Genomic DNA, 26,796 nt, shown 5'->3' on the forward strand with positions numbered 1-26,796 from the left:
TTGAGAAAAAAAAAAAACGAATTAGCTCGTCGCAAACATTTTCCGAATGCCGGACAACTGGACTGTCCGTTAGCCGTTAGCACTTTTGATCCGCGCAAAACACAACAACTCCAGCTTTATCATGGATTTTGGTCTGGTCTAGGCGCGGGATAGGACACAGCACCTTCCTGGTTCTATTACTTCACGATGAAACTAAGGCGCGACGCAGAATATCTCTTCCGAACTCTCAAAAGAACACTCAGTCGCCAGCCAGCGACAAGTTAAGACGTGTTTTGCTCGTGTTGTCATCTCGCGTGCTTGGAAGTTTTTGACAAATGAAGGTGGAGGAATCCTCCGAGGAGGAAGATTTTCGTCCCGTCCGCGGGGATCGGAAGCGGAAGAAGTCCAGCGAGGTCACTGGAATCGGCATCGAAGGAGAAAAAGTTGAGAAGACCCTGCTCAGCAACAACAAGTTCAGCCCGCTAGCGGATAACAAAAACAACAACAATGCCAGCCCAGCAGGAGGAGGGGACGCCCCGGCGGTTCCACCACCCGGCCAGTCGGCAGGTAAACAAAAGCAACCACCTTTGGTGGGGAAGAACACCACGGATTTTTACAAGCTCGTGGCGATAGTGGAAAGTTGTAAATTAGGTTTCAAACCGATTTACAAACTAACCCGATTTGGAACCAAGGTGACCTGCTTCTCTGTCAAAGATTTTGACAAGTTGCAAGAGCTACTCAAGAAGAAGAAAGTGGATTACATTGCTCATAACTGAAAACATAATATTTTTTCAGTGTAGTATAGTAACCTGGATAGTTAATTAGCTTATATCTGTAAGCCCATTCATCCATTTCAAATGTGGTCAAAGACAAACTTATGGGAAATTGGATGAGCTTTCCGGTAAAAATACTTTCGTGACTGAAAAATCAAGTCTGTCGTATAGAAATTGCCAAAAACCATCAAAAAACCTATTTTTTCAACATTTTTATTTTTAAAATCGCTGTAACTTCACAAGGATTCGACTTAGGACAATGGTCAATATGGAGACTTTTATATAAAATTGTCTGGAGAATCGACTCTCATGTTCGGTTTTTGAAAATTTTGATGTTTAGAGCACTTTTCAAAAAAACAGTTTCAGTAAATGATTTTTGTATTTTTTTAGGTGAGCTGCTCCATCCTGCATTTTTCGTGAGTCTTTTTGTAAAAAAAATCGTGGGCTCACCTTCAAATTTGACTTTTAAACATGAAAATAAAAAAATCTCATAAAAGTGGCGTGTATTTTTCTTTCAGTGTATTTTTTCGGAAAGCCCGTCAAATTTCCTACAAGTTCGTCTTTGACCACATTTTTATACGATGCAACGCCTTCGAGATACAGAAATATTTAAATTACGAAATACAAAAATATTTAAAACACTTACGCCCTTCTCAAATGTCATTATCGAGTGTAACTGGCTCCATATAAACAAAAATGGCTTATATATGCCTAAGATAACATGTCTAAAAAGTTTCATTGAAATCGGAGAGGGTCAAGAAAAAAGTATCTAAAATATTCCTGTTTTGGGCTGGAATTGCTCGATGCAAAATCTTTTTTTCGATACAATTTTTGTTTTTGTCAGATCTTAGATTTTTTTTGAAAACTACTGATTGAAAAGCAATTGAACTAGTGTTAAATGCATTTTAAAACACTTTTTTTTCATTTAAATGTGAAAATTATGTCTTGTTATTTAAATTTTTATATTTTTTTATTTTTTTGTCTCGTATAGATCTGAAAATAAGTAAAAGAAATGTTTGAAGTTGTAGAGTAAGGCAAAGTTGAAATGATATTTTATTTTAAGGGTTGTCGGTTCTAAGATCAGAAATCACTCACTATCGCCGAGCGAATCTTTGCCGACTGGAGCTCGCAACCATTCGCGAGCGAATACGACACTCAGGCTACCAGCGATTTGCTCAATCGCTTCTACCAGCGACACAAATAATTCGTGAATTTCTTAGCGTGCTCCGTCCGTCGACCCGAGTCACAAACGAATACGTTTAGAGAGAAGAGAATCTAAAAAATTTGGGAATACGCAAGGAAGAAAACGGCAGTTGAATGTTTTTTTTTTCAAAAAAACAGCTAAATAAAGATTGGTACATTAATGAATCAATTCAAAAACAAGCCTGATTTATTTTTATAACTGAAAAGCGCTGTTTTTTGCCCCACTCGCCATGTCCGAGTGTAAGGGGGTCGGGTCAATCGGCAGTAAACCGAACGGCAGAATGCTGAATGGCAGAATGCCAAATGGCAGAAATTTCAATCGGCAGAAAAATAAATGGCCGAATGATAAATGGCAGAAAAGGTCAAATGGCAGAATATAATATGGCAGAAAAGGTCAATCGGCAGAAAGGGTCAATGAGCAGAAAATTAAGAAGCCGAAAAATCAAATGGCAGAAAAATCAAAAGGCAGAAAAATTAAAAAGCAGTAAAGTTAAATGGCAGAACGTTAATAAGCAGAAAAATTAATTGGCAGAAAATTAATTAGCAGAAAATTAAATGGCAGAAAGTTGATCAGCAGAAAAATAAATAGCAGAAAATTAAATGGCAGAAAATTAAACGGCAGAATAGTTAGTTGGCAGAATAGTTATATGGCAGAATAGTCAAATGGCAGAACAGCCAAATGGCAGAATAATCAAATGGCGGAATAATTAATTAGCAGAAGAGTTGAATGGCAGAATAGTTAAATAGCAGAATGTCAAATGGCAGAATAAATAATTCACAGGAGAGTTGAATGGCAGAATAGTCCAATGGCAGAACAGTCAAATGGCAGAATAGTCAAACGGCAGAATAGTCCAATGGCAGAACAGTCAAATGGCAGAATAGTCAAACGGCAGAATAGTCAAATGGCAGAATTCACTTGATTTAATATTAATGGTACGTTCATTTGAAGTGCCGGTGCGGCACTGAGTGCCGCACTCGTCGGTGCCAGTTTTGATTCAATCGAACGTCATTTGTCAGTGTGCGTGGAACTCGCATGAAACTGAAAAAATATCGAGTGCGGCACTAGAGTTTCAGTTCCAAGATGGCAGCGAAACTCGTGCGGAACTAGCACGAGTTTTTCCAAAGAAACACTTTGCTTATATTGTAACTTCAGTGTTTATTCAACATAAACAGTTTATCAAACAGTTCATGCAATAAAAGTAATAATTTTTAATAAATTGTACTGTTTAACATTTAGAGTCTTTTGAATAGGTCCTTTAAACATATGAAACACAATAGCTTATAGGACCTTGTTCGTGCAAGACGGTTTTTGTGTCCGTCCCCTGAATGTTTACTTCTGTACCCGCATCGAGAACAATAACCTATTATTCTGCCTCTTCGCGCGCTGACCACCGTCCGAGACGGTTGGCTCGGCAGTCACCACAAACTAGTTGTTTTATTTCAATCAATTTGGAAGATTCTACGCGCCTGGACAAGTAAAACACAACGTAGGGAATTCAAAGTCGGCCCCTGGCCGAACATTGGTGCCGTGACGTAAACGATTCTGAGGAATCCGCAATCCAGGTGAGCCGTGGAATCAGTGGACATCGACAAAATGGCGTCCTCAAAGGCACTTCCCGACGTTCCGGGTAGTCTCAGCTGCACACATCGCCAGCAACCCGATCGTCAACGGAAGAGCGAGTGCCGTGGCTGAGGGAGGACCCCTTCTGCAACACTTCTCGACGTCCCGGATGGTTCCCGCCGCAATCGTAGCCGACGGGCCGGACGTCAACCGAAGAGCTTGTGCGATGCAGAAGGTTCCCCGATGTTCCATTCTTCAACCACCACGACGACCAGCGAAGAGCACCGCGAAGAGGACAACCATAAACGACGTAGCTGAACCTGTACTGTGATATTAGCATAAGGAATTTAGTCAGTGCTTAGTTTACTTATTAAAAACGTTCGTTTTGGTCCGGGAGTTTGTTCGTGCAAGACGGTTTTTGTGTCCGTCCCCTGAATGTTTACTTCTGTACCCGAATCGAGAACAATAAACTATTATTCTGCCTCTTCGCGCGCTGACCACCGTTCGAGACGGTTGGCTCGGCAGTCACCACAAACTAGTTGTTTTATTTCAATCAATTTGGAAGATTCTACGCGCCTGGACAAGTAAAACACAACGTAGGGAATTCAAAGTCGGCCCCTGGCCGAACAGACCTTTTTTTTTTAAAAAAACTATGAACCGATGGAGGTTATGTTACACATGACCAGTCTGCCCAAGAACTATGCAAGAAGCATGTTGAAATGGTGGCAAATTTTCGATTCGGACAGTGCATGTGTTTAAATGGGGAGAAAGACCGCAATGTAGTACCGCCCCTTTCGAATGTTGCTCCAGCCAGCCCCTGTCACGAAATATTCTAGCAGAGCTGGTTCTGCTAAAACCCTGCTAGAACGGTGGAGCATTTCTGCTAGAATGCTGTAATCGTCGTAACTGGGAGATTTCTACCACTTGAAGCAGTGTATGCACTTGGTAACAAACCAGTCAAGGAAAATTTCAAATGGGCAACAACAGCAGCGAAAGCAAGCCAGAGATGGTGTAGAAAACCCCCCAAAAAATCGCTTCGTTGTTCTGCTGTTCGTAAAAATATTTTTTGACTCCTTTGCTGCGTACTGGCCCTGTGTCCTAAATAGTTCCTTAGTAACTTTTTAAAATTGCGTAACCATTAATGTAAACAAACAGTCTATCCCACTTGCTCTGGTGACAGTTATCGTTGTGTAAGAGTGAGATAGAGTTATCTACTAAGGGCAAATCACTTCTGATACTGAGGTGTGTATGGAGTGTGTATGTAGTCAGTATCATACTCGATATCGTGCGTATGGTATGGACTTCAGTATTAATCATTATTAAGAAGATTTATTTCAGTGTGGAAAGATTTGACATTTCTCAACGTCAAACTCTGATGCTGTTTTTTATTGTTAGGTTCAGTTTGCTTTGCTGGTTGCTGGAGCGTATTCGGGACACGGCTGGCCAGAAGGGAACCGGCAAGTGGACGGCGATCGCTGCCCTGCACCAATGAGTTCCGGTCACAGTGATCGGCGAGGCCGTATTCTCGCGTTGCCTGTCCCTCTAAAGGAGGAACGTACCAAGGCTAGCAAGCAACTCGCCGGCCCGCCCCCAAGCTTAACGTTGCCGACCGTAAGGCGTTCCTCACGCACATCCGCAACGCCCTGACCTGTGCCAACACCGTCTCGTACGCCCAGGGCTTCATGCTGCTGCGCAAGGCCGCTAACGAGTACAAATGGAACCTGAACTTCGATGGAATCGCGTTGATGTGGCATGAAGGTTGCATCATCCGCAGTGTCTTCCTCGGAAACATTCGGAACGCGTTCGTGCGCAATCCGGCGATATCGCATCTGCTGCTGGACAACTTCTTCAAGAACGACATCGTGGAGAACCAGCAGTCGTGGCGTGAGGTCGTTAGCCGGGCGTCCCAGTGTCTTCTTCGATGGCTATCGCTCGGAGCGACTGTCCGCGAATCTGCTGCAGGCCCAGCGGGACTACAAGTTTTTGCACACCAACTGGACCGGCAAGGGCTTCAACGTTTCCGCTGTGACGAGCACGATGCCGCTGGTTAATTCCTCTACATTCCATTAAACAGAGGACACCGTCTCCATCAGTCGTTATTTCTTGTTGCCCATTCGGTTAGATTTCGAAATTGTTTTCTTCTTTTTTGTAATAAAAGTGGATGTTTAGGATTTTGTCTACATTTTGTCAAGTACCTACTGATTAAATTCCTGAATATTATTTTGGCTGGGGAACGGCAATGCTATCGGCGAGTTGCAAAATGCTGTTGCACAGTTCGTCGAAGCATCCAAATAAGCAGAACTGTAGCCAGATTCTTGACCTGAAAGACGGTTCATTTGAGTTGGTTCCCAAGACGGAGTTGTCGTGGCGCGGACTGCATCGCGAGGCAATTCGTCGTACCGGAAGGCCACTTTAAAGAGGTGTCTGAGTTGCTTAAACATAAAAGAAGATCGTCGAGCTGAATCAAGAACGGGATCAGGTTTTGGAGATCCTCGCCAAACACGATGAAAAGTTTGAGGCGCTCCAGCCCTTGCTCGAACAAAAAGAGCAATTCCAAACCAAACTTTTTGACCTGAAAAAAGTCGTTGACAACTCCTAATCCGCACTCATGTTTGTCGAATGTTTGTCGCTCACAACTTGCCAACTAAGGAAAAGCGCAAACTCGACTTCCCCCAACTCCAGTAAGTCCTCACCGCCAGCCACAACAAACTCAATGAAAATATCGCCGAACAAAAGAACCTCCGCAACCATAGAGAAAGATCCTGAACGCCCTGATACGAAAGAAAAACGAAAGTAGAATCCTCCTTTATCATGGTCGAGACGGTGAACGATGCGCAGGCAATTTTCCCGGATCTTTGCGCTTGGATTAGGATTCCTTCCATTTATCCGTTTGAATTAATAAAAATATAATCATTTGGCCGATGGAAGTCAAATAATCACTGCTCGGTTCCGTCCCGAAATGCGGATGAACTGCCAACAGAATTAGCAACAAATTCTTTTTCAAAATCTTTAATTTTTCATATTGCCGAATTAACTTGTCTTGTGTTAGGTCTTGTGTCTAGCCTTGTTTACTATTTTGATCGATTTTGACAACTACACTGATATAAATCGTGTCCAAAAGTTGCGCATAATATGCCAGTATCAGGCCAGTATTATGCGCGTATGGTACGCGCGCCATACGCGGTATGTTATATACTCGAAGTGCTTAACCCTTAGGTTATCTACGTGCGCATGTATTGCGTGTTTGAACACGAAGGGTTTTTAGGTTAAAATTTGTACCCGCCAGCAAAAACAAAGTGTGCGTGAGATCGGGCTTAGATAGCTTAGATTTTGTTTATACTATTTTCGAGTAGATCAATCGCCTGTAAAAACCAGCTGTTTACCACGTGCACCACCACAGCTGATTTTGACAGACGAATCATTCTACTCGATTTGCCTATGTATGCGTGTCATTTTGTTACGAACTAATACACTCTCGCGCGTGGATATCTCTATCGAGCTGTCAAATCTTAACATGGAGTTAAACTTTCTGTGCAGTTGCTGTGAAGCTATCTATCTCACTTTTACACAACGATAACTGTCACCAGAGCAAGTGGGATAGACTGTTTGTTTACATTAATGGTTACGCCATTTTAAAAAGTTACTAAGGAACTATTTAGGACACAGGGCCAGTACGCAGCTCGAAAAGGAAAGGAGTCAAAAAAACATTTTTACGAAGAGCAGAACAACGAAGCGATTTTTGGGGGGGTTTTCTACACCATCTCTGGCTTGCTTTCGCTGCTGTTGTTGCCCATTTGAAATTTTCCTTGACTGGTTTGTTACCAAGTGCATACACTGCTTCAAGTGGTAGAAATCTCCCAGTTACGACGATCTAGCACAGTTCTAACAAAGCTGGAAATTCTTACAGCATTCTAGCAGAAATGCTCCACCGTTCCAGCAGGGTTTTAGCAGAACCAGCTCTGCTAGAATATTTCGTGACTGGGCTGGCTGGAGCAACATTTGAAAGGGGCGGTACTACATTGCGGTCTTTCTCCCCATTTAAACACATGCACTGTCCGAATCGAAAATTTGCCACCATTTCAACATGCTTCTTGCATAGTTCTTGGGCAGACTGGTCATGTGTAACATAACCTCCATCGGTTCATAGTTTTTTTTTTTAAAAAAAGGTCCTATAAGCTATTGTGTTTCATATGTTTAAAGGAACTATTCAAAAGACTCTAAATGTTAAACAGTACAATTTATTAAAAATTATTACTTTTATTGCATGAACTGTTTGATAAACTGTTTATGTTGAATAAACACTGAAGTTACAATATAAGCAAAGTGTTTCTTTGGAAAAACTCGTGCTAGTTCCGCACGAGTTTCGCTGCCATCTTGGAACTGAAACTCTAGTGCCGCACTCGATATTTTTTCAGTTTCATGCGAGTTCCACGCACACTGACAAATGACGTTCGATTGAATCAAAACTGGCACCGACGAGTGCGGCACTCAGTGCCGCACCGGCACTTCAAATGAACGTACCATTAATATTAAATCAAGTGAATTCTGCCATTTGACTATTCTGCCGTTTGACTATTCTGCCATTTGACTGTTCTGCCATTGGACTATTCTGCCGTTTGACTATTCTGCCATTTGACTGTTCTGCCATTTGACTGTTCTGCCATTGGACTATTCTGCCATTCAACTCTCCTGTGAATTATTTATTCTGCCATTTGACATTCTGCTATTTAACTATTCTGCCATTCAACTCTTCTGCTAATTAATTATTCCGCCATTTGATTATTCTGACATTTGGCTGTTCTGCCATTTGACTATTCTGCCATTTAACTATTCTGCCGTTTAATTTTCTGCCATTTAATTTTCTGCTATTTATTTTTTCTGCTGATCAACTTTCTGCCATTTAATTTTCTGCTAATTAATTTTCTGCCAATTAATTTTTCTGCTTATTAACGTTCTGCCATTTAACTTTTCTGCTTTTAAATTTTTCTGCCTTTTGATTTTTCGGCTCTTTGACTTCTTCTGCCAATTAATTTTCTGCCTTTTAATTTTCTGCTGATTGACCTTTTCCGCCATTTAATATTCTGCCATTTGACCTATTCTGCTATTTGTCCTTTCTGCTATGTGATTTTCTGCCATTTGGCATTCTGCCATTCGGCATTCTGCCGTTCGGTTTTCTGCCGATTGACCCGACCCCAGTGTAAGCTGTACTCGCACACAAGCATTTTCGATTTTTTAAATCATAAATCAAGTTATTTGCGAGGCAGAGAATTAGCTCATAATTAACGAGAACAAAAAAATGTGTCTTGCTCCAAATCGTTAAAAAATCAATAGTCCATGATTTTTGGCAGATTTTCGAATGAATATTTCTAGAGAAATGATTGTATTACGAAGCTTGATTGGGAGTCGGAGCCAAAACCAAACCCTATACATTTCTTTAGGCTCGGAAAATGCAATTTTTATTTAATAAATAAACGATTTCAATGTTTTAATTTTTGGCTGATTTTTTTTTGAACACCGACTAATCAGGTGAAAACATACTCCGAGTACCCTTAAAAAATGGGGTGTCATTGGGTCAAATGAAATTAAAATGATGCTCAAATAGAACGATATGGCAAAAACAAGTCATCCAATAGTGTTTCTTGTTCGAGGGAATCGTATTGACATGCTACAATGTTTGAAGTGGAGATTTGCAAACCTGAACCTGAGAAATTGTAAAATCCTTAAAAATCACTTTGATTCAATCTCGATGTCGTGTGCACTCTTTATGTGCCGGTGTAGGTTTGTCCTTTCTGTTAGTTTTTGTTACACAAAAAACAAACCCGGTTTAGCCTGCTAAACCCGATGTTGTCGCAGAAATTCCCATGACTTGAGTTTCCCGTCTGCTCTTTGAGGCACCCTGCGCACAGTGGCAGCAGGGCGCAGTCCAGGAGGTTGTACTTGCGTATGTGGTTTGTGTATAACCTGGGGTTCTCGAGCACGCAGCGGCACCGCTCGCATTCCCTGTAGCCCGGGTAGCGGGTAGAGGTCCCGTGCATCAGGAGAGACTTGGTCGCATGGTACAATGCCAAGTTAGATGGCGGTACAGCTACCAAGTCTCCCCCGATGCGGACTTTTATGACGGTGGCTGTGATTTTGTGGATCATCCACACCGCCCCTTCCGCTACGCCCGTCGACTGTTTCGTCACCTCCACAAGGTCGTTAATGCTTCTGTTAGAAAAAAAAGAAAACAAAGGAATAGTGTGTTATACCGTTGAAATACGCAACTGTTAGGAGCACATGGGAAACAATTTGATTTTAGCCGGATAAATGTCCGCGTACCATAGGTACATCATGTACCGTAGGTATAAAATAGACCCACCAAGTGGTCCTTTAGCCTCTTGTCCTGTAACTCCGATACCCTGGCCTCCCCGCGTGGCTGGCCGGGATACCATTGCAGAGATCGGTAACCAACTCCCGGTGGAAACTTTGGTAGTACAGAAACAGAAGAAGAAATTCATGACGGATTAATCGGCATCAGACCAGGCGATGTAAAAAGGACAACGATTGGAAACTCGGTACTTGGAACGTTCGAACTCTCCAAGATCCTGCACGTGCTGGCCGTCTTGCCCGGGAGCTGCACAAGCTGAACGTGTATGTGGCCGCCATCCAGGAAGTTCGATGGCCCGGCCATGGAGAGCGAGAATTCACGGCGGTGGACCCCATCGTCAACACCTCTTTCAAGTACCACATCTACTACAGTGGCGGTGAAAAGGCGATGCACGAAGTCGGGTTCGTACATAGCTAAAAAAGTAGTAATTCAGCTGCGTGTAAAAGGCCTGGGTGTAAAATAAATATTGCATTATTTTATGCATTTTTATGTGATGTTACACCCTGAAATGTGTAGCCCATTAGTATGGGAAACCTACTTGACCGAAATGTCAAGCTCATATATGCGTTTATCCTATCAGATTTTCATCGGTCTGATGGCCGAGCGGGCTAAGGCGCCAGTCCTTACTGTAGGTGCTGGGTTTGAGTCCCGTCGGTTGCAACTTTTTTGTTGTGTTTGCAAAATCTGTACATTTCAATTTCTTTTTATTAGAATTTAACAGTTCTGCTCCAGGATGTTACATTTGCAATTCAGAGATTTGGAGAACCTTTCAACTGAAATCAATTCATAAGCCTTTGCAGGGAGGATACATATTTCTACGTTTAGATTTTGCTAACTGGGTGTTCTTTAAGGGAAAATATTTTTTGAGAAAAAACCCTAGATCTAAGAAAAATTGTACATGCAGCGTGTAATAATAAGTGTCTTTTTTGACGGAGGTGATGTACATGCTTTTGCATGCGATTTTACCATCGTAATTTTTGCTGTGGAGTGATTGGGGATCAGAAGAACCGAGTCATCAAGTGGAATGGTGAATGACCGGATCTGCGTGTTGAGAATCAATCAATTTCTAGATCAACATCTACACGCCGACGAACGACAACCGATGACGATAAAGACGCTTTCTACGAGCGTCTCGACAAGACCTATGGAGAGTGCCCAAGACACGACGTGAAGATAGTCATCGGAGATGCAAACGCGCAGGTCGGAAGGGAGTAGCACCTTCTTTGCGCGCATGAACATTCGGAAGCACACCTGGCGCCACCCGAATGGCGAATCGTGCACACAAATCGATCACGTTTTGTGGATGGTCGACACTCCTCGGACGTGATGGACGTCCGATCGTACAGAGGACCGAACATCGATCTGATCACTTCCTGGTAGCGTGCAAGATCCGAGCTAGGCTGTCGAACGTGTTTTACTGTGCGTAGTTTGCCGTCGGTATCGATATCAAACCCCAAGAGTGATGCTTTTAGCATTCCCCTGGTGGCACGTCAGTGCATCCGTGTTATTGGTTAACTTACAAATTGGGTTGTTCAATGCATTGCTGCGAGCTGAAAAAAATAAGAAGAATGATGTGTTTAGAACGACATGAACTGTTGATTAAAATCACTATTATAGTATAATACACATTTCACAAAACAGTCTGGCAGCTTGCCCAGGGCGTGTGTGAATAATTAAGTTTGCTTGGTTCAGAGCTGGCGCAAGTTGTTGAGTAGTTGGTTAGAAAAACTGAGAAAGTCAATGTGAAGGAGATCAGATCCGTAGTGAAATCTCAAGTCTTTTGAAAAATTGAAGAAAAAAAATAATCCGATTTTGTACCGGGTTCCACTATAAGAAAACTGTTATTTTTACACCAAATTTTAACCGAAATTTGATGGGTTTATGCATGGTGTCAATAGACCTATTGAGAGATAGAATTAATAAAAGATTGATTTCGCTCACTTATCATTGAATAACACATATGTTTTGTTATTCAATTTTGGCTTAAAACAACAACAAAACCCTAACAGACATGTACACACATTTATTTCCGGAAATGTTTAGAGAAAACTTATCAAAAACTGCTGTTAACATAAAAATTATTAAAATTGCAGTTTATGCAACAAGTGGCTTAAAGAAGAATTTGGCAAATAACACGTTTTGCAACAAGTTCCACCCAATATTTTTTGCAGTTCCGAAAAACACTCTTTGAACGGAATTGTAAGTAAAATGTACAGGTGTTTAATGAATCCACCATTTTTTTTTAACTTATTTTTATTAGGTCCTTTTAGGTGCTGTGACCAGGTTGGGACCGAGGATCAGTATAACAATATATAGGGGAACTATACCCTTTTTAAGCCTATTTCTATTATCGGCCTATCAGCACTTTGATCATGAATTACAGCTTTCATAAAGTGTTTTTGACTGTTCCAAAGTAATAAATAGCTCAACTAAAAGTGAGCAAGCAACTCTCCATTGTTGAAACATCTGAAAATGTTGATTTTATAGCGGAAAATGGCAAAAGTGATGAGAATTGGTCGAACGGCTTAGAGTGATTAAAATGGGTATATTTCCCCTAATAACAAAAAAAACTCCTTAAATTCTTGGAGATTATGTAACTGACGAAGGTTACTTGGTCCAAGCGGGTCTTGCAGGACTTGAACCTGCCGATGTACTCGGAGAAAATCCTCCACAGCTCAGCCGAACTGTAGAGCACCTCCCCGGCTTCCTTCTCCGTGGCTCCACCGTCTCGGGGGCCACCTTGGCTGCTTCCTGCGGGACGAGGGCGATCCTTGGATTTTCCGTCCGGAACTGCGCCCGGCAGCGGAGGAAACTCCGCCGGCGTAAACGCCGGAACTGCTGGACTCTGCTTCTCCGCCTTCCTTGCCGGCGGTTTCGGTTTCGACGCCTGCTGGCGCCTCCGGATGAAGTCCGCACGGAAACCCACGAAGAACCACCCGATGATTTCGTTCGCTCCGCCGACCGTGGGTGTAGAATTCCACTTTCTTCTTCTTGAGTAGCTCTTGCAACTTGTCAAAATCTTTGACAGAGAAGCAGGTCACCTTGGTTCCAAATCGGGTTAGTTTGTAAATCGGGTTGAAACCTAATTTACAACTTTCCACTATCGCCACGAGCTTGTAAAAATCCGTGGTGTTCTTCACCACCAAAGGTGGTTGCTTTTGTTTACCTGCCGACTGGCCGGGTGGTGGAACCGCCGGGGCGTCCCCTCCTCCTGCTGGGCTGGCATTGTTGTTGTTTTTGTTATCCGCTAGCGGGCTGAACTTGTTGTTGTTGAGCAGGGTCTTCTCAACTTTTTCTCCTTCGATGCCGATTCCAGTGACCTCGCTGGACTTCTTCCGCTTCCGATTCCCGCGGACGGGATGAAAATTTTCCTCCTCGGAGGATTCCTCCACCTCCATCTGTCAAAAACTTCCAAGCACGCGAGATGACAACACGAGCAAAACACGTCTGAACTGGATGACTGGACAAGCTAGCACCATACTTTCTTTGAGAAAGTTGTAGAGCACCTTCCAGAGCATCCGAATATGAATCCGGTTTGAGTACAGCGTGAAACGTGGATTTTATAAATATCAAAATCCAAAAAAATGGTTTTTCCCACACAAATTTATATGGAAAATTGAATCGCTTTGCGCAAAGCGAGGACTAAACCAATCGTTCCCAAACTTTGGGGAGTGGTTAAGGACCCTAAAAGGAACTGAAAAATTGCTGTGCTCGCTAAATTTGGACAACTTTATTTTTTTCCATACAACCATATTACACCCTAACGAGACACATCTAAGCTATAGCTATAAACACACTGGACACTTTGTTAAACGCTCTCTTTAGTCCGTTGATGGCACCATTCGCGCTGTAGTTGGTGCGACGAAACGGAACTTCGAGAGCTGGCGTGTGGCGTAGTTGCCGGGTAGGCACTCGGAGCTGAATCTGGTTACGCAGATCAGGGCAATCAATCCGGCCGAGTAGGACATCAGCAGAAGTCATCGCACGGGCTAGGTCTCGTCGTAGCTGTAGTGTATCGAGGTCGATCAAACGGCAGCGTTGTTCGTACGGCGGAAGATGCAAGGGATTTGTCCACGGCGGCTGCCTGAGGGCATATCGCACAAACCTTCGTTGGATGCTTTCGAGGCGACAAACAGCGTTGTTGTAGTGCGGGGACCACACTGTCGAGCAGTACTCTAGAGTGGATCGAACCAGCGAGCAGTACAGGGTCTTTAGACAATAAATGTCAGTGAACTTGCGCGTCATGCGGATTACCAATCCTAGTTGTCGGGAGGCTTTGGCGATTATGTATGACAGATGCTGCTTGAAAGTGAGTTGCGTGTCCAAGATGACTCCCAAATCCTTCACGTGAGTGACCCGTTCGACAGAAGTATCATTAATACGGTAGTCGAAGGTTACTGGGAAGTGTCTCCAACTGAACGTGATCGCTTGGCATTTTCCAGGGTTGAGGATCATGCGGTTCACCTCGCACCAACCAGCAAACCTGTCCAGATCGCGCTGCAATGCTTCGGCGTCGTTCGAGTTGTCAATTCGAGCAAAAAGCTTGAGGTCATCCGCGTAAACGAGGCGAGGTCCAGTGACGGTGTAATTAACGTCGTTAAAGTAAAACAGGAATACCACCGGACCGAGGTGGCTTCCTTGCGCGATACCCGATGTGGCTTCGATGATATCGGAAAGTGCGTCTCCGATTCTCACCTTCAGCGAACGTCCCGTTAGATAAGACTTGACGTGGCGTTACATCGTGCTGCCATCTGGTTTTTTTAAGTGCAAGAGTGGAAAAGTGCTGAGTCATCGTCTAAAAATAGACGGCGTCCTATCTCGCCCAGCAAAATGAAGTCGATAAAGTAGTCGGTTTCGATGAGAAAAAGTGGAAAACGTGGTCTAAAAATAGCGACGCCATCCCCCTATAGGCTTCCTCGGAAACCCAATCTCTCAAGCTTAACAACAGCGATGCGATGGTTAATTTTGTCGAAGGCTGTGTAGATGGCATCGGTTTGAGAGTGGGCGTCGAAGCTGTTGATGATCGATTCGGTGAAGCAAAGGAGATTGGTTGCTGTTGAGCGCTTAGGAAAGAACCCGTGTTGTTCATCAGCAAGGTCTTGGCGGCAATGCGAGAAAACCGGATCAATCACAACCAATTCCAGCAACTTTGAGGTGGCACACAAAGCGGAAATCCACGGTAGTTCTCCACGTTTGTTCGATCGCCTTTTTGTGCACTGGAAACATGTAAGCTTGCTTCCAGGCAACAGGAAATTTTCCAGAGCTCAACGAAAGACGAAACAGGTGTAAGAGTGGTGCCGATAGGCTGGAGGAACAACGTTTCAGCAGGGTAGACGGTATCCCGTCCGGTCCTGGTGAGCAAGAGTGTTTTAGTTTGGATGCAGCGGCTTGGATGGTACCTTCATCAATCTCGATCGAAGCCAGTAGTTCATCCCGACGTGGAACGTTTTCTGCGGCGGCTCGGACTTCCTCATCAGTAATAGGCTCCGCGCAGAATACACCGGCAAACTTCTTCGCGAAAAGCTGGCAAATTTTGTCTGCATCATCTCCTTCATTGTCAGCCAACCGCATTGAAGTCGGCAATCCAGATTCTCTACGGCTCTCGCTGACAAATTTCCAGAATTTCTTCGGGTCGGTTTTCAATTTCTTCTGCATTTTGCGCTGGTAGTTTGCAAAGCACCTGCGACTCAATCGTTGATAGCTGTGATTAATCCGAAGATAGTAGTCGCGTAAGTGTACAGATCCGTTGGAAACCTTGAAAGCAGCTCTTTTCTGGGTCTTGAGGTGGCGTAGTTCTTGGGTTTGCCAGGGAAGGTGATGGGAGACCACCTTCCGAATCTTCGGCACAAACTGTTCAATCAGTCTTCCCAGAATACATGTGTACGTATCGACTGCTAAATCGATGTCTACAGGGTCCAGAACGCTGCTCCACTCGATACCACGTAGGGCGCGGGACAAACTCTCGAAGTCGGCGCGCCGGAAGTTGTATCGGACCAGGGCGATCTCTTCTCGGTACTCGGTGCTACAGCTGCCGTCGACCGATATAATGAGAGCCGGATGACGTGCGACTACCTTGGCGAGTGGAACCGCCGCGGCGGTGACCTCAGGGGCAGTGTCACGTACACTAACGAAGCAGAGATCTAGACTCCGACCATCCTCGTTTGTCACGTGGTTGATCTGCTGCAGAGTGCTCGCACTGTAACTGTCGAGAAGATCACGGGCACAGGAATGGAACTGGGAGCGGTCGGGGTCGGGAAAAAGGAATCCGTTTCGGGAGTGCGTCCAATTCAACTTTGGGAGATTGAAATCACCGACGACAAAAATGTCGTCGATTGGACGGGCTCGTTCCACAATAGATCGCACAGAATCCAGGTGAGCTTTGTACAAGTCTTTGTCGTAAGTGCGGTCCGGTGGGAAGTAAACCGCGCAGAGATACAGCACACGATCCGATAGCTTCAGCGAAACCCATACTTGCTCTACCGTCTTCCAGTTGTCCTGATGAATCCGACGAGGCTTGAAGCTTTTGCGTGCGGCGATGAGAACTCCACCACCCTCAGTTTTCTTGCTGTTATCCGGCCCGCGATTACAACGGAAGGTTTCATATTCAGGTCCGAAGATGTGAGCGGAGAGCGTGTGATCCTTCAGCCAGGTCTCCGTCAGCGCAATGAAATCGTAGCATTCCCCTGAACTAGCGTGTAGGTAATCACTTATAGTACCGTTCATGCCACCGGCGTTTTGATAGTAAAGATGACATTGCTGAGCTGTGGGCGACGCGTGTAAAGCCGGACGGGGTGGCTGGCTGCAGCTGAAAGGTTGGGAAGCATCAGGAGACGGCGATTGGACGGGAAAGCCATGATACATGCCTGAGAGTGCATGCTGGAAGATCCCTTCTCTTGAGCCGAACACAGGGCGTGGACGACTTGGAAGGCACGAACGCAGCGAGTCGCAGCAGAGCGGTGGCGCGACTGTGTCGGGAGTGTTGGGGTCTTCCATAATGCCGATGGTCGTGCGTCCCGGGTCAGCAATTTCCGCCAGTCGTAGAGAGTTCCCATTGCTACGGAGACTGGAGCTCGGCAATTCATCAAAAGGCGTGGTACTAGTCGGAACGTCGCTGGAAGTCGAGATGGCATCAGGCGCCGGGTCGTTACAAAAACGAAAAGCGTGTTGGTACTTGCCTGTAGTCGGCATTTGGAAGATTCCGCGTCCACATCCAAGCACAGGGCCGGGACGACTCTGATGGCACGTACAATTGATGACAAGGCAGCAGTGCGTTGGCGCGACCGTGATGGAGGGACGGGAATCTTCCATAATGCGTGTGTTCGTGCGTCCCGGGTCAGCAGTGTAACAGCAGTCGAAAGACGTGGTCAAAACGGTGTCCGCCACTGTTCGAGAAGATTCGCCGCAGGGGTAGCTGCAACTCGTCAAGACTTGTGGTGGTACGGCGGGATGCGGAACGTCGTCGTCAGAAGGAAAACAGCAATCGGTAGATGTTGTCGGTGCGTCTGTCGCTCCAGAGGCACTAAAAGTCAAGAGCGCATCAGGGAACGGCGATGGATGTTCGAAGAAACTAAAGTACTTGCCTGAGGGCAGTTGGCTACAATGACCTTTCATTAGATTTGACTACAATTAAGAATATACCCAGAATCCAGGGCTGTCTCATTGTTCTCCACTCTTTTCAGTCCATGGGTAACAATGAGACACTTTGATTTTTCTTCATTAGAATTTTCAAAATCTAGGAAATCCTTCGAAACATGAATTGGAAGTGATTTTTGGCATATTTATTGAGTTTTGACTTCATTTAGCCAAAAATATAAAGTTATTTGGCATAAATAAATGGATTATACTAAATTTAAATACTTTTTACTATAACTTTTGTTACTTGAAGTTTCAAGTTGGCAAAATTGCTTCAAAATGTTCAAGGCAAGTCACCTGCAATGGAACAATACCAAAACATGATGTTTTACAAGAAAAGTATTGATTTTCGTAGAGTGTCTCATTGTTCCCCACCTGTCTCATTGTTCCTGCCAAGTGCGTCTACAATTTGACAGTTGGATAGCTCTGACTGTAGAGATCGGATCGATCTCATATTTTTGTCAATGTTAGTACACATTAAAAGAAAGAAATTGCAACAAAAAGCTCATTAAAGCATGCTGATGAAAAAAATACAAAAATCGTTGAATGTTAAAAACCAAAAGTGTCTCATTGATGACTACCCTACCCTACTCACAGACAAGGGAGATTTCCCTTCTTTAAAGGAAAAAAAATCAACTTTAAAGGGAATATTCAACATTTGTCAGCAATTATCACAAGTCAAGAGAGTACACAGCAAAAAATCCGATGGTAAAATCGCATGCAAAAGCATGCACATCACCTTTGTGAGAAAAAGCATGTAATATTGAATGAGAAAACGTGTACACAAAAAGCATGTACCGAAGAAAAAAAAATCAGGTCTGCTCACCCCAAAAATAACATCAATCCGGCGAGAGTCATATTAAGATTATCAAGTCCGCGCCCCAACCCACTCGCCTATCTCGCCGCTAAGAAAATAGTTGGATCTTCACCGATGTAGCTGTAGGTTCCCCAGGAAAACCTACTGTTATATTGGCATTGATCCGACTATTGTCATAGCGGCGAAATAGGCGAGTGGGTTGGGGCGCGCACTTGGTAATCTTAATATGACTCTCGCCGGATTGATGTTGCATGCGATTTTACCATCGGATTTTTTGCTGTGTATATCCTTTCTTTAAAGAAGGAAACATCCAACTTTTGTTAGCAGTTTTCACAATCAAGGCGAAATCCGAACACTTCACACTTTTAAACTGTTCACTTTTTGAAATGAAGTACATTCATAATTAAAATAAAACTTTTCTGGAAACTGGGTCATTCTGAGGAATGAGTTTCTGGGGAATAGGATAGAACCTAATTACAGAAGTAGTTGACTGAAACAAAACAATACATTTGTTTACAGTCGCGTAAACGTGAACAGCGTTCATGCCACCGGGAACCAGGAAGAAAACTGTTCAACTTTTATAGTGCATTGCACCATGAAAGTGAACAATTTCCTTCCTGGTTCCCGTTGGCATGAACGCTGTTCACGTTTACGCGAACTCATTTTTTTGAGTGTAAAATATCATTTCAAACTGCATTTATGATGCTTCTGTTAAGTACAATTGACTAAAGTTTTGATTAATTATAAATTGTTACGGCTTCAGCATTTTTGGTACTTTAAACATGGAAACAGCTTTATGTATACTCTAAATTGGAAAAAAATATGCAATAAAATTGATTGTATGATTTTAAGATAAACATTTGCTTGAATACAAAAAAAGCAAAGCAATCCACATTAACGACCCACGGGTGTTGCAAGTTTCTGCTCATTTCTAGGCGTCCGAAGGTTAATGTGTGGTGAGTCACCCAAAACCTCTTTTACGCAAATGGACCAACGTTTTACTTCCCCATCCGATAGAAGGCCAGGAGTATAAGGCGGGAATTTAACTTGCGCCCCATAGCAGTCGAAGCCGCTAACCACTGCGCCACGAGGATGCTTAAATACAGTGCACAGTGGTGCAGATCGCAAAATTAAGTAGAAAATTGATTTTCCGTAAAATGATGAAGTTTTGGAGCTTTTGTGTCTTCAGGAAAGATAATGATAATTTGACATGGAAACCCAAAATACGACCAAAAATCTTTTTCATTTTTCGACATTTTGGGCCAATCGTGAGGGCAGATTCAGATTCAGCGGGCAAAATTACATGGAAAAACATATATTTGGGTTTTCCCTAGAAAAAAGCCACTAAAATGAAACTCACCTCGTTGAATCCGGAGGCACCCGATGGCGTTTCGCGGTTTTGTCCATTTTTGTGAACCGGATCCGTTCCGGTAAACTGTACGCAGAGAAAAAAAAACCTGAAGCTGCCCGCGATCCAGCCACGTTGCGCACTCGGTTGTCGGTTTGCGAAAGGGAAAGGAGCACACACATACCAATGGTAATACAATTGGTACAATACATTATAGAATAAAGCAAAAACTGCTCGAATGGAAGTGGTCCATTGGTACAATACATTATAGAAAAAAGCAAAAACTGCTCGAATGGAAGTGCTCCATTACAAACGCGGATGTGGATGCCACATGAAGTTTTCAGGAGTCTGCTGGAGTTATGTAGAATCTGTATAAAAAAGGTGCAGGTGGTTATGTTACACGTGACCAGTATGACAAAGAACTTTGCTAGATGATTGTTGAAATTTTCGATTAGAACGTCCGGTCCAAATTTCCTCATGATTCCCTTATAATTACACAAGACAACTCTTTTCTGGTCTATTTCGTGTCTCTGAAACAGGCTGTTTGATTTGTAAAGAAACAGATTTCAGAAATTTAATACCCATATTGCCCCAACTTTTACGGTTCGGCAAATGTCCCCCCATCGGAACATCCGCGGGGCCTCCGGCCACTCCGGATTGTGGCCACTACTGCCAAAATGTCAAATTTTATGTCCAGTATCAAAAACCCTTAAGTTTGATACCCATATTGCCCCAACTCTTATGGTTCGGGATAAGTCACCCTATCGGAACACCCGCCGGGGACTCCGGCCACTCCAAGTGGTGGCAATTCCAATTCCCGCTCATGCCGGCTGGCATGTCTTGGCGTGTCCATGCCTCCAGGCTATCTGCTCCCGGGCCTCCAGGCCGTCTGCAAACGGGCCACCAGGCCATCTGCTCCTGATGTGTTCTCGTCGACGGCCAGCAACAGAATGAATTTTCGGGACCGACCGAGCCGCGTTTTGTTAATTTAGATCGGTGACGTATGCCCCGCCTTTTTGCACCCATTCTCCTCTTATTCGTTTTTTGCCGCGTCGACGATCCGAAAATTATGAGGTAGAGTGGGGGTGATTTTAGATACATCAATCTCACGTCTCTATATTGACTGATTGGGAAACGTTTGTTCAACCAACCAGCGTGCACCAAAAAGAGGGGAAATTTGCCGAGAGGGGAACCCGCATAGTCAACAACCATACAGTCACCATTTGTCGAATGATTTTTCCTTAATGATCTTGATAATACACCAAATAGGGTGCAACCGTACATTTTCCATTCCCCAAACAATCCTACAATTTATTAAATAGGTCGTTAGGTTACCTACCCCAAATGTTCAATTCTCATTTTATGTGAACCGTACCACAAATTAATAAAATATGATTTTAAATGGTGAACTGCTTTACCGACACTTACCGACACCAATTGAAAAGGGAGGAGCCAAAAAATAAACTTTACAAATGTTCTGGGAACTGTGGATTTAACGGGAATGGTAAGTATATGAATATTAAAATGGTTAGCGTTTTTTTGTTATGTCCGGGATTTGTTACCGCTTGATGATGATGTCTCCTGTTGATTCTTCCGAGGTGCTGCCGCCTTATCTAATTGAGCTATCTCAGGTACATTTCGTTTGGCGGTTCAAAATGCATGTTATTATGAAATGTGGCCTCAAAATTTATCGTAAATATATCGTAATATGTATGGTAGAACCATACAAAAAAATCATAGACCAATCACATGGTGAACAGTTATCGTTCTGATAATGGGCAATCAATTGTTTAAATTATTTGGACTTATTAAAATTATCACGAAAACAAATTAGCTTTACATACAAACTATATGGCATACAGATATATCGTTCCATGAATTGTTGAACAATGGTTTGAATTGTTGAGAATTAGGAAATTTTTCGACATAATTCGCTCCATGAATTGTTGAAATATTATTTGAATTATTCGGACTTAAGATTTTTTTTTGCTGTAGTTCATTTGGCTCAATCATACAATACCTGTTTCAAATAACCTAACCATTTGGCGAACAGTTATATCGTTCCATGAATTGTTGTACAATTGTTTGGATTATTGGGACTTAAGAGTTTTTCGCTGAACTTCAAGTTGGAAATACTACGTCGGCTATGGCACCCTTATGTTTTAACAATAGCTGTTTCGAAAAATCCTTATCATATGGCGAAAAGTTATATTTCTCCATGAATTGTTGAACAATTGTTTGAATCATTGGGACCTATGCTAGCATAGAAGACATTTCTTTTTTTTTAACAGCGGGTTTAAGCTTTGTAATCAAATTAAAGTATAATTCAATTACTAAACCGTTGTAATTTTTTATTATAATCATTTTATAAAATCTGAATATACCGATTTTTGGGATCGCAAAATCTGTAAAATACAGATTTATCTGTATATCTGGCATGGCTGGCTGGGCCAGAACCGCACCCGAAACCTGAACTGGCCACCCTTGGTTTTCCCTCAAGGATTTCTCTTTTAAACAGACTTTAACGACACAAACTTTGAAAATTAATTGTTACGTCCATGGAGCTCTCTTTCCATCGAAATCCTAAAATTACAGACAAACAGCGCCGTACCTAGGGGTTGGCGCAGTTGGCGACCGCCCTTGGGGGCGCCGAAAACGATGATTGTACAAATTTGTCATGTTATTATAAAATCCTAGAAAGGTATTCAGAACAAAAGGGGCGCTAAATTTTAAAGTAGGACTACAAAATAACTCGATAATCTTGGTCGGAATATTACAAATATTACTTATAACACTTGGGGCGCCAAAATCAACTATTTCAATAATTGTACCAGAATTAAATTTAAAATTAAATTCTCTCTTTTTTTTTCAATATTTTATACAATAATCGTTACATAATCGTTACATTACTACCAACTTTCATCATCTGTATACGCTTCCCTTATAGGCGATCTCGATCGTGATCTTCGGTTATATTCTTCTGCTTTCTTTTTCCCTTTGTAAGGTGGTATAGCTAACTGCCCAAGTAACATTTTTTTTCAGGAGTTCTACAAGAGCTCTGCAAGATAGCTACAGCATAGCAGTTTGGACCGCGGTAGGATAAAATTCTCTTCAAAACTTCTTCAGGAGTTTGGAAGAGTACTTGAAGAGAGTTTTATCCTACCGCGGTCCAAACTGCTACGCTGTAGCTATCTTGAAGAGCTCTTGTAGAACTCCTGGAAAAAATGTTACTTGGGTGCTCAGGGTTATACTTTGTTCTGGTAACTTGATTATTTGCTCCATGAATACTTTCTTTTCCTTTCCATTGCATAACCTGTGCTGCTTGTTTTTCCTTTTCTGCTTCTACTCTCTTGTCAATAACTTCTGATCCCTTTCCGTTGACGACTACCTGCTTCGAATCCTTTTGTTGCGATTCCACTGTACCTTCAATCAAAACTTCCGCAAATGAGCTTCCTGTTACCTCCGCTGCTGGTTCTTTCATCACAATTTCACTTTTCCTTGGACAGCCTGCTTTCAGGTGACCCAATTCCCCACACTTGAAACATTTGTTCTTCAAACCATCATAATAAATCCGGGATTCCACGTGCTGGATTCGAAGCTTTGCCGGAATTTCCGACATAACCTCCATCAGCAGACCTCGAACTCCATTCCAAATAGGAAAACCAGTATCCTCCGCAAACCGCTCCCTCACCTGATGGTGGATTTTTCCAAATTTGCCCATCGCTTCCGCAATCTGACCATCCTCAACCTCTGGAGGCAAACCGAAAATCCGAACATATTTAAATGCACCCGACGCCTCAAATATGCTCACGTGTGCCGTTTTTCCATCCGCGTAAGTGAAAATTTCCTGAGGTCCCAGCTTTTGCAAAGCTTTGCGCATCAGAAGCACCGATTGAAACCGGACGAAAACGCTATAATTTTCGCGGTACATCGCGCTCAACTCAGCTGCGCTCCATCGTTTAACCTTGAAGAAATTGAAGATTTCTTCGTTGGTAGGGTTTCGACCTTGAGATCCAAAATTAATCTTTATCGTTGCTTCCTTTCTCGGCTCCATTGTTCTGCGCAACAATGCCCAGAACACAATAGCAGTACTTTCACACTTTTTTGTCCAGCTTCCTTTAAACACGTCAGAACCTCTTGAGCTGCGTCGACGAACTGTAAATTCATATATCAAAGGGGGCGCTCAAGTGGCAAAAATTTCAGGGTTTTATAACAATTCTTTGAAATAGCTAGAGATTTTATATTCCAACTACAGTATATAAAATTCAATTTAAATTTCACCATTTTTCCAGCATCAGGAACCATCAAGCTTTTTTATGTTTTGAAGTATTTTTTTTATATAATCAGCTATTTAATTGAAATTTACACATTTCTATTGAAAATCTGAAATAAAAAGAATAAGATATTTCAAGTTTAAAGAAAATGGCATTTGAGATATTTTTATCGTTTAAAATGCAAACTTGTGCGTTGAGATTGGCCTACGTTTTCGAAATACTGAAGTGTTTAAATTGAATATTTCTAACACAAAAAATGCTTTGACTTTTGTTAAATTTCTAGCAAAATATTTTTTTTTTCAACATAAAAATGTTGGTTTGTTTAAGAGCACATAAATTGCTCTAAATATATTATATTCTGCTGCTTGTATTCAATTGCTTGTAGCAAGGGTGAAAAAGTAAAATTTGGGTGTCTTCGACAAAGTTGCATAGATTGGCATGTCCACCAACTTTTTAGTCGTAAAAGTAAAATATTATACAATTTCTTGTATAATTTTGATTTGCAGAAACACCATTATCGCGGACCCATTAGAATTTAAACCAAAGCAAAATTCCAACCAAAAACAGCAATATTTTTGGGAAAACACAAAGTTCCACTTAATTTTGCTTCTAGGGTCAATAATTTGAAGAATGTTAGTAACATTTTCCTTGAAAATTTTGTTTTGTTATGTTTTAATGGAATGGATAAAGTTGCTTATCTTTCACATACATTTTTTTTTATTTCATGGATTCCATGTGTTGGGCTATCCAGTGTAATTTCGCCTAAATTTTCACATTTACACAAACGGTTCTAAAAGCTTTGTGTGTAGAGGGTAACTATTCTCGAGATTTTCAATTTCCCGGGAATCGAGAGTTGAATTTGGAAATTTCCTTGGAATTCCCGGGACCTGGTAGTGTTTATAACTATGCCAATAGTGCCAGTAATGTATAAAGAAAAGTTAAAAATGTGTTTCTTTTCAATGAATTCAGTTACGATTTATTCATGCTTATTTAATGAAACGTTAATTAGTAGCCTCATTATTTTTGGGAACTATGATCTACTTCTTGATTTTTTTCTGAATCTGCAATACAACTTGTTAATTATTGAACTTGTTATTAGATTTTTGTGAAATAACAAAATAGCTAATATATAATTTCCCAGTATCGGGATTTTTACAATATAATAAATAGCGACTCAAAACAACAATTTTAATATTTTAATAGTGATCCGGAAAACCCGAATGTTCACATTTGGTGGACTTTACAAAGATTTTCAGAGTTTTTTTTTTCTAAGATATAATTTAAAAATATAAAAGATATATTTTAAAAATATAAAAAAATAGACTTTCTTCTTGTGGCTAACTGCTAAGTATGCTTTAAGGTTAATTTTGGGGTCCACATTATTTTAAGTTTTCCCAATTATAGTAATTGGAACTTTTAATAAGTTAAAATTTACACTTTCTGAATTAGAAGATAAGAGAAGCATTGGTTCATTCGAACTTGAACATCTTACATTGAACACCCAATGTTCTGAACAATTTCGAATTTTCAATTTTTTTTATTTGTTTATATAATTTTGCTTCGAACAAATTTCCCGGGAATCGAGAGGTCCAAAAATGGTCGATTTCCCGGGAATTCCCGCTCGTCACCCTCTATTTGAGTGTAATGGTTTTTATACAAAATTTTAAGAAACTTTAGATGTCGAAAAATAAACACAAAAAATTTCAATGTGTTAAAAAGGTAAAAACTAATTGCCTTTGTTTGAAGCTATGAATTTTCAAAAAACAAATTTTAGGAATTTTATATCAATCAAAAAACACATTCACAGAGAAGAGAAATATTGTTTTCAAAAATAAATTGAAAAAAAAAAATAGTTTCAAAAGGAATCCCTCATAATCAAAAACCATCGGGGGAATAGTCCAAACTATATTACTACTAAAAGAGATGTAGTTACCACATACTTAACCATTATCATATAGTTACGGCACTATACAAAACCATAACGAAACTGATCGTCAAATGATGACGTTTTTATTGAAGTAAATCTAATGATTCTAACTATTTTTGAACTATTTGGGGTACAATAACCTTACACTAAACAGTTCGGATTGTTTAGACAACGTGACTCAACGAAAAAATGTACAAGTCCAAATAGTTCAAACAATTTATCAACTTTATTGAGAACAATACCCGAATAAAATTATATGATAATATGCATTGTCAAAACCATGCAGTTACAATAGATATTATAATATCTATAGTTAGTTTATGGTTGATTTTTTTGAACTTCATTGGAATGACGATAAAGCTATCGTAGATTTCATGGTTACAGTCAATTTCATGGTTTTGTTATTGGAAATGTTATAAATTGAAACAATAAAACTACCGTAAAATACATGAAGATAGCAAATATCATGGTTTTGTTATTGGAAATCTCATAATGCATTTTTTCCAAATTTTTGTTACAGTAAGTTTAATGGTAATGTTATAGTTGCATAGTGTGAACTTTTTTTGAACGATTTTTTTTAAATAATGCGAATCATTTAATAAAAGTATTGAAAATTGAAAATATAAAAATATAAAAATATTACAATTATAAAATATTAAAATATTAAAATATTAAAATATTAAAATATTAAAATATTAAAATATTAAAATATTAAAATATTAAAATATTAAAATATTAAAATATTAAAATATTAAAATATTAAAATATTAAAATATTAAAATATTAAAATATTAAAATATTAAAATATTAAAATATTAAAATATTAAAATATTAAAATATTAAAATATTAAAATATTAAAATATTAAAATATTAAAATATTAAAATATTAAAATATTAAAATATTAAAATATTAA

The 26,796-nt window shown here is 41.2% G+C and overlaps 1 protein-coding gene and 1 pseudogene across 1 annotated transcript; one reads left to right on the plus strand and one right to left on the minus strand.

Annotated features, from left to right (window-relative positions):
* Positions 1 to 4,869: 4,869 nt before the first annotated feature.
* LOC119766901 lies at positions 4,870 to 5,698 on the plus strand (annotated as a pseudogene).
* A 3,610-nt stretch (positions 5,699 to 9,308) lies between these two features.
* LOC119769441 lies at positions 9,309 to 19,762 on the minus strand. The gene is made up of 3 exons (XM_038261890.1): positions 19,693 to 19,762; positions 11,404 to 11,433; positions 9,309 to 9,723 (listed from the first exon to the last, which is right to left on the minus strand). The coding sequence occupies exons 1-3, from the start codon at positions 19,737 to 19,739 to the stop codon at positions 9,309 to 9,311; spliced, it is 492 nt and encodes a 163-aa protein (XP_038117818.1). The 5' UTR covers positions 19,740 to 19,762.
* Between the last annotated feature and the right edge of the window lie 7,034 nt (positions 19,763 to 26,796).

The sequence above is a fragment of the Culex quinquefasciatus genome, chromosome 1 (genome assembly GCF_015732765.1).
Source record: "Culex quinquefasciatus strain JHB chromosome 1, VPISU_Cqui_1.0_pri_paternal, whole genome shotgun sequence".
Lineage (NCBI taxonomy): Eukaryota > Metazoa > Arthropoda > Insecta > Diptera > Culicidae > Culex > Culex quinquefasciatus.

What these genes read in the sequence shown, in the direction of transcription:
- LOC119769441 (XM_038261890.1), bottom strand. Translation starts at nt 19,739, where the DNA reads ATGGACAAAACCGCGAAACGCCATCGGGTGCCTCCGGATTCAACGAG. An exon ending in GTGCCTCCGGATTCAACGAG is followed by an intron (nt 11,434 to 19,692) that starts GTGAGTTTCATT and finishes TATTTTTTTCAG; the next exon opens with CTCGCAGCAATGCATTGAAC. An exon ending in TGCATTGAACAACCCAATTT is followed by an intron (nt 9,724 to 11,403) that starts GTAAGTTAACCA and finishes TTTTTCTAACAG; the next exon opens with AAGCATTAACGACCTTGTGG.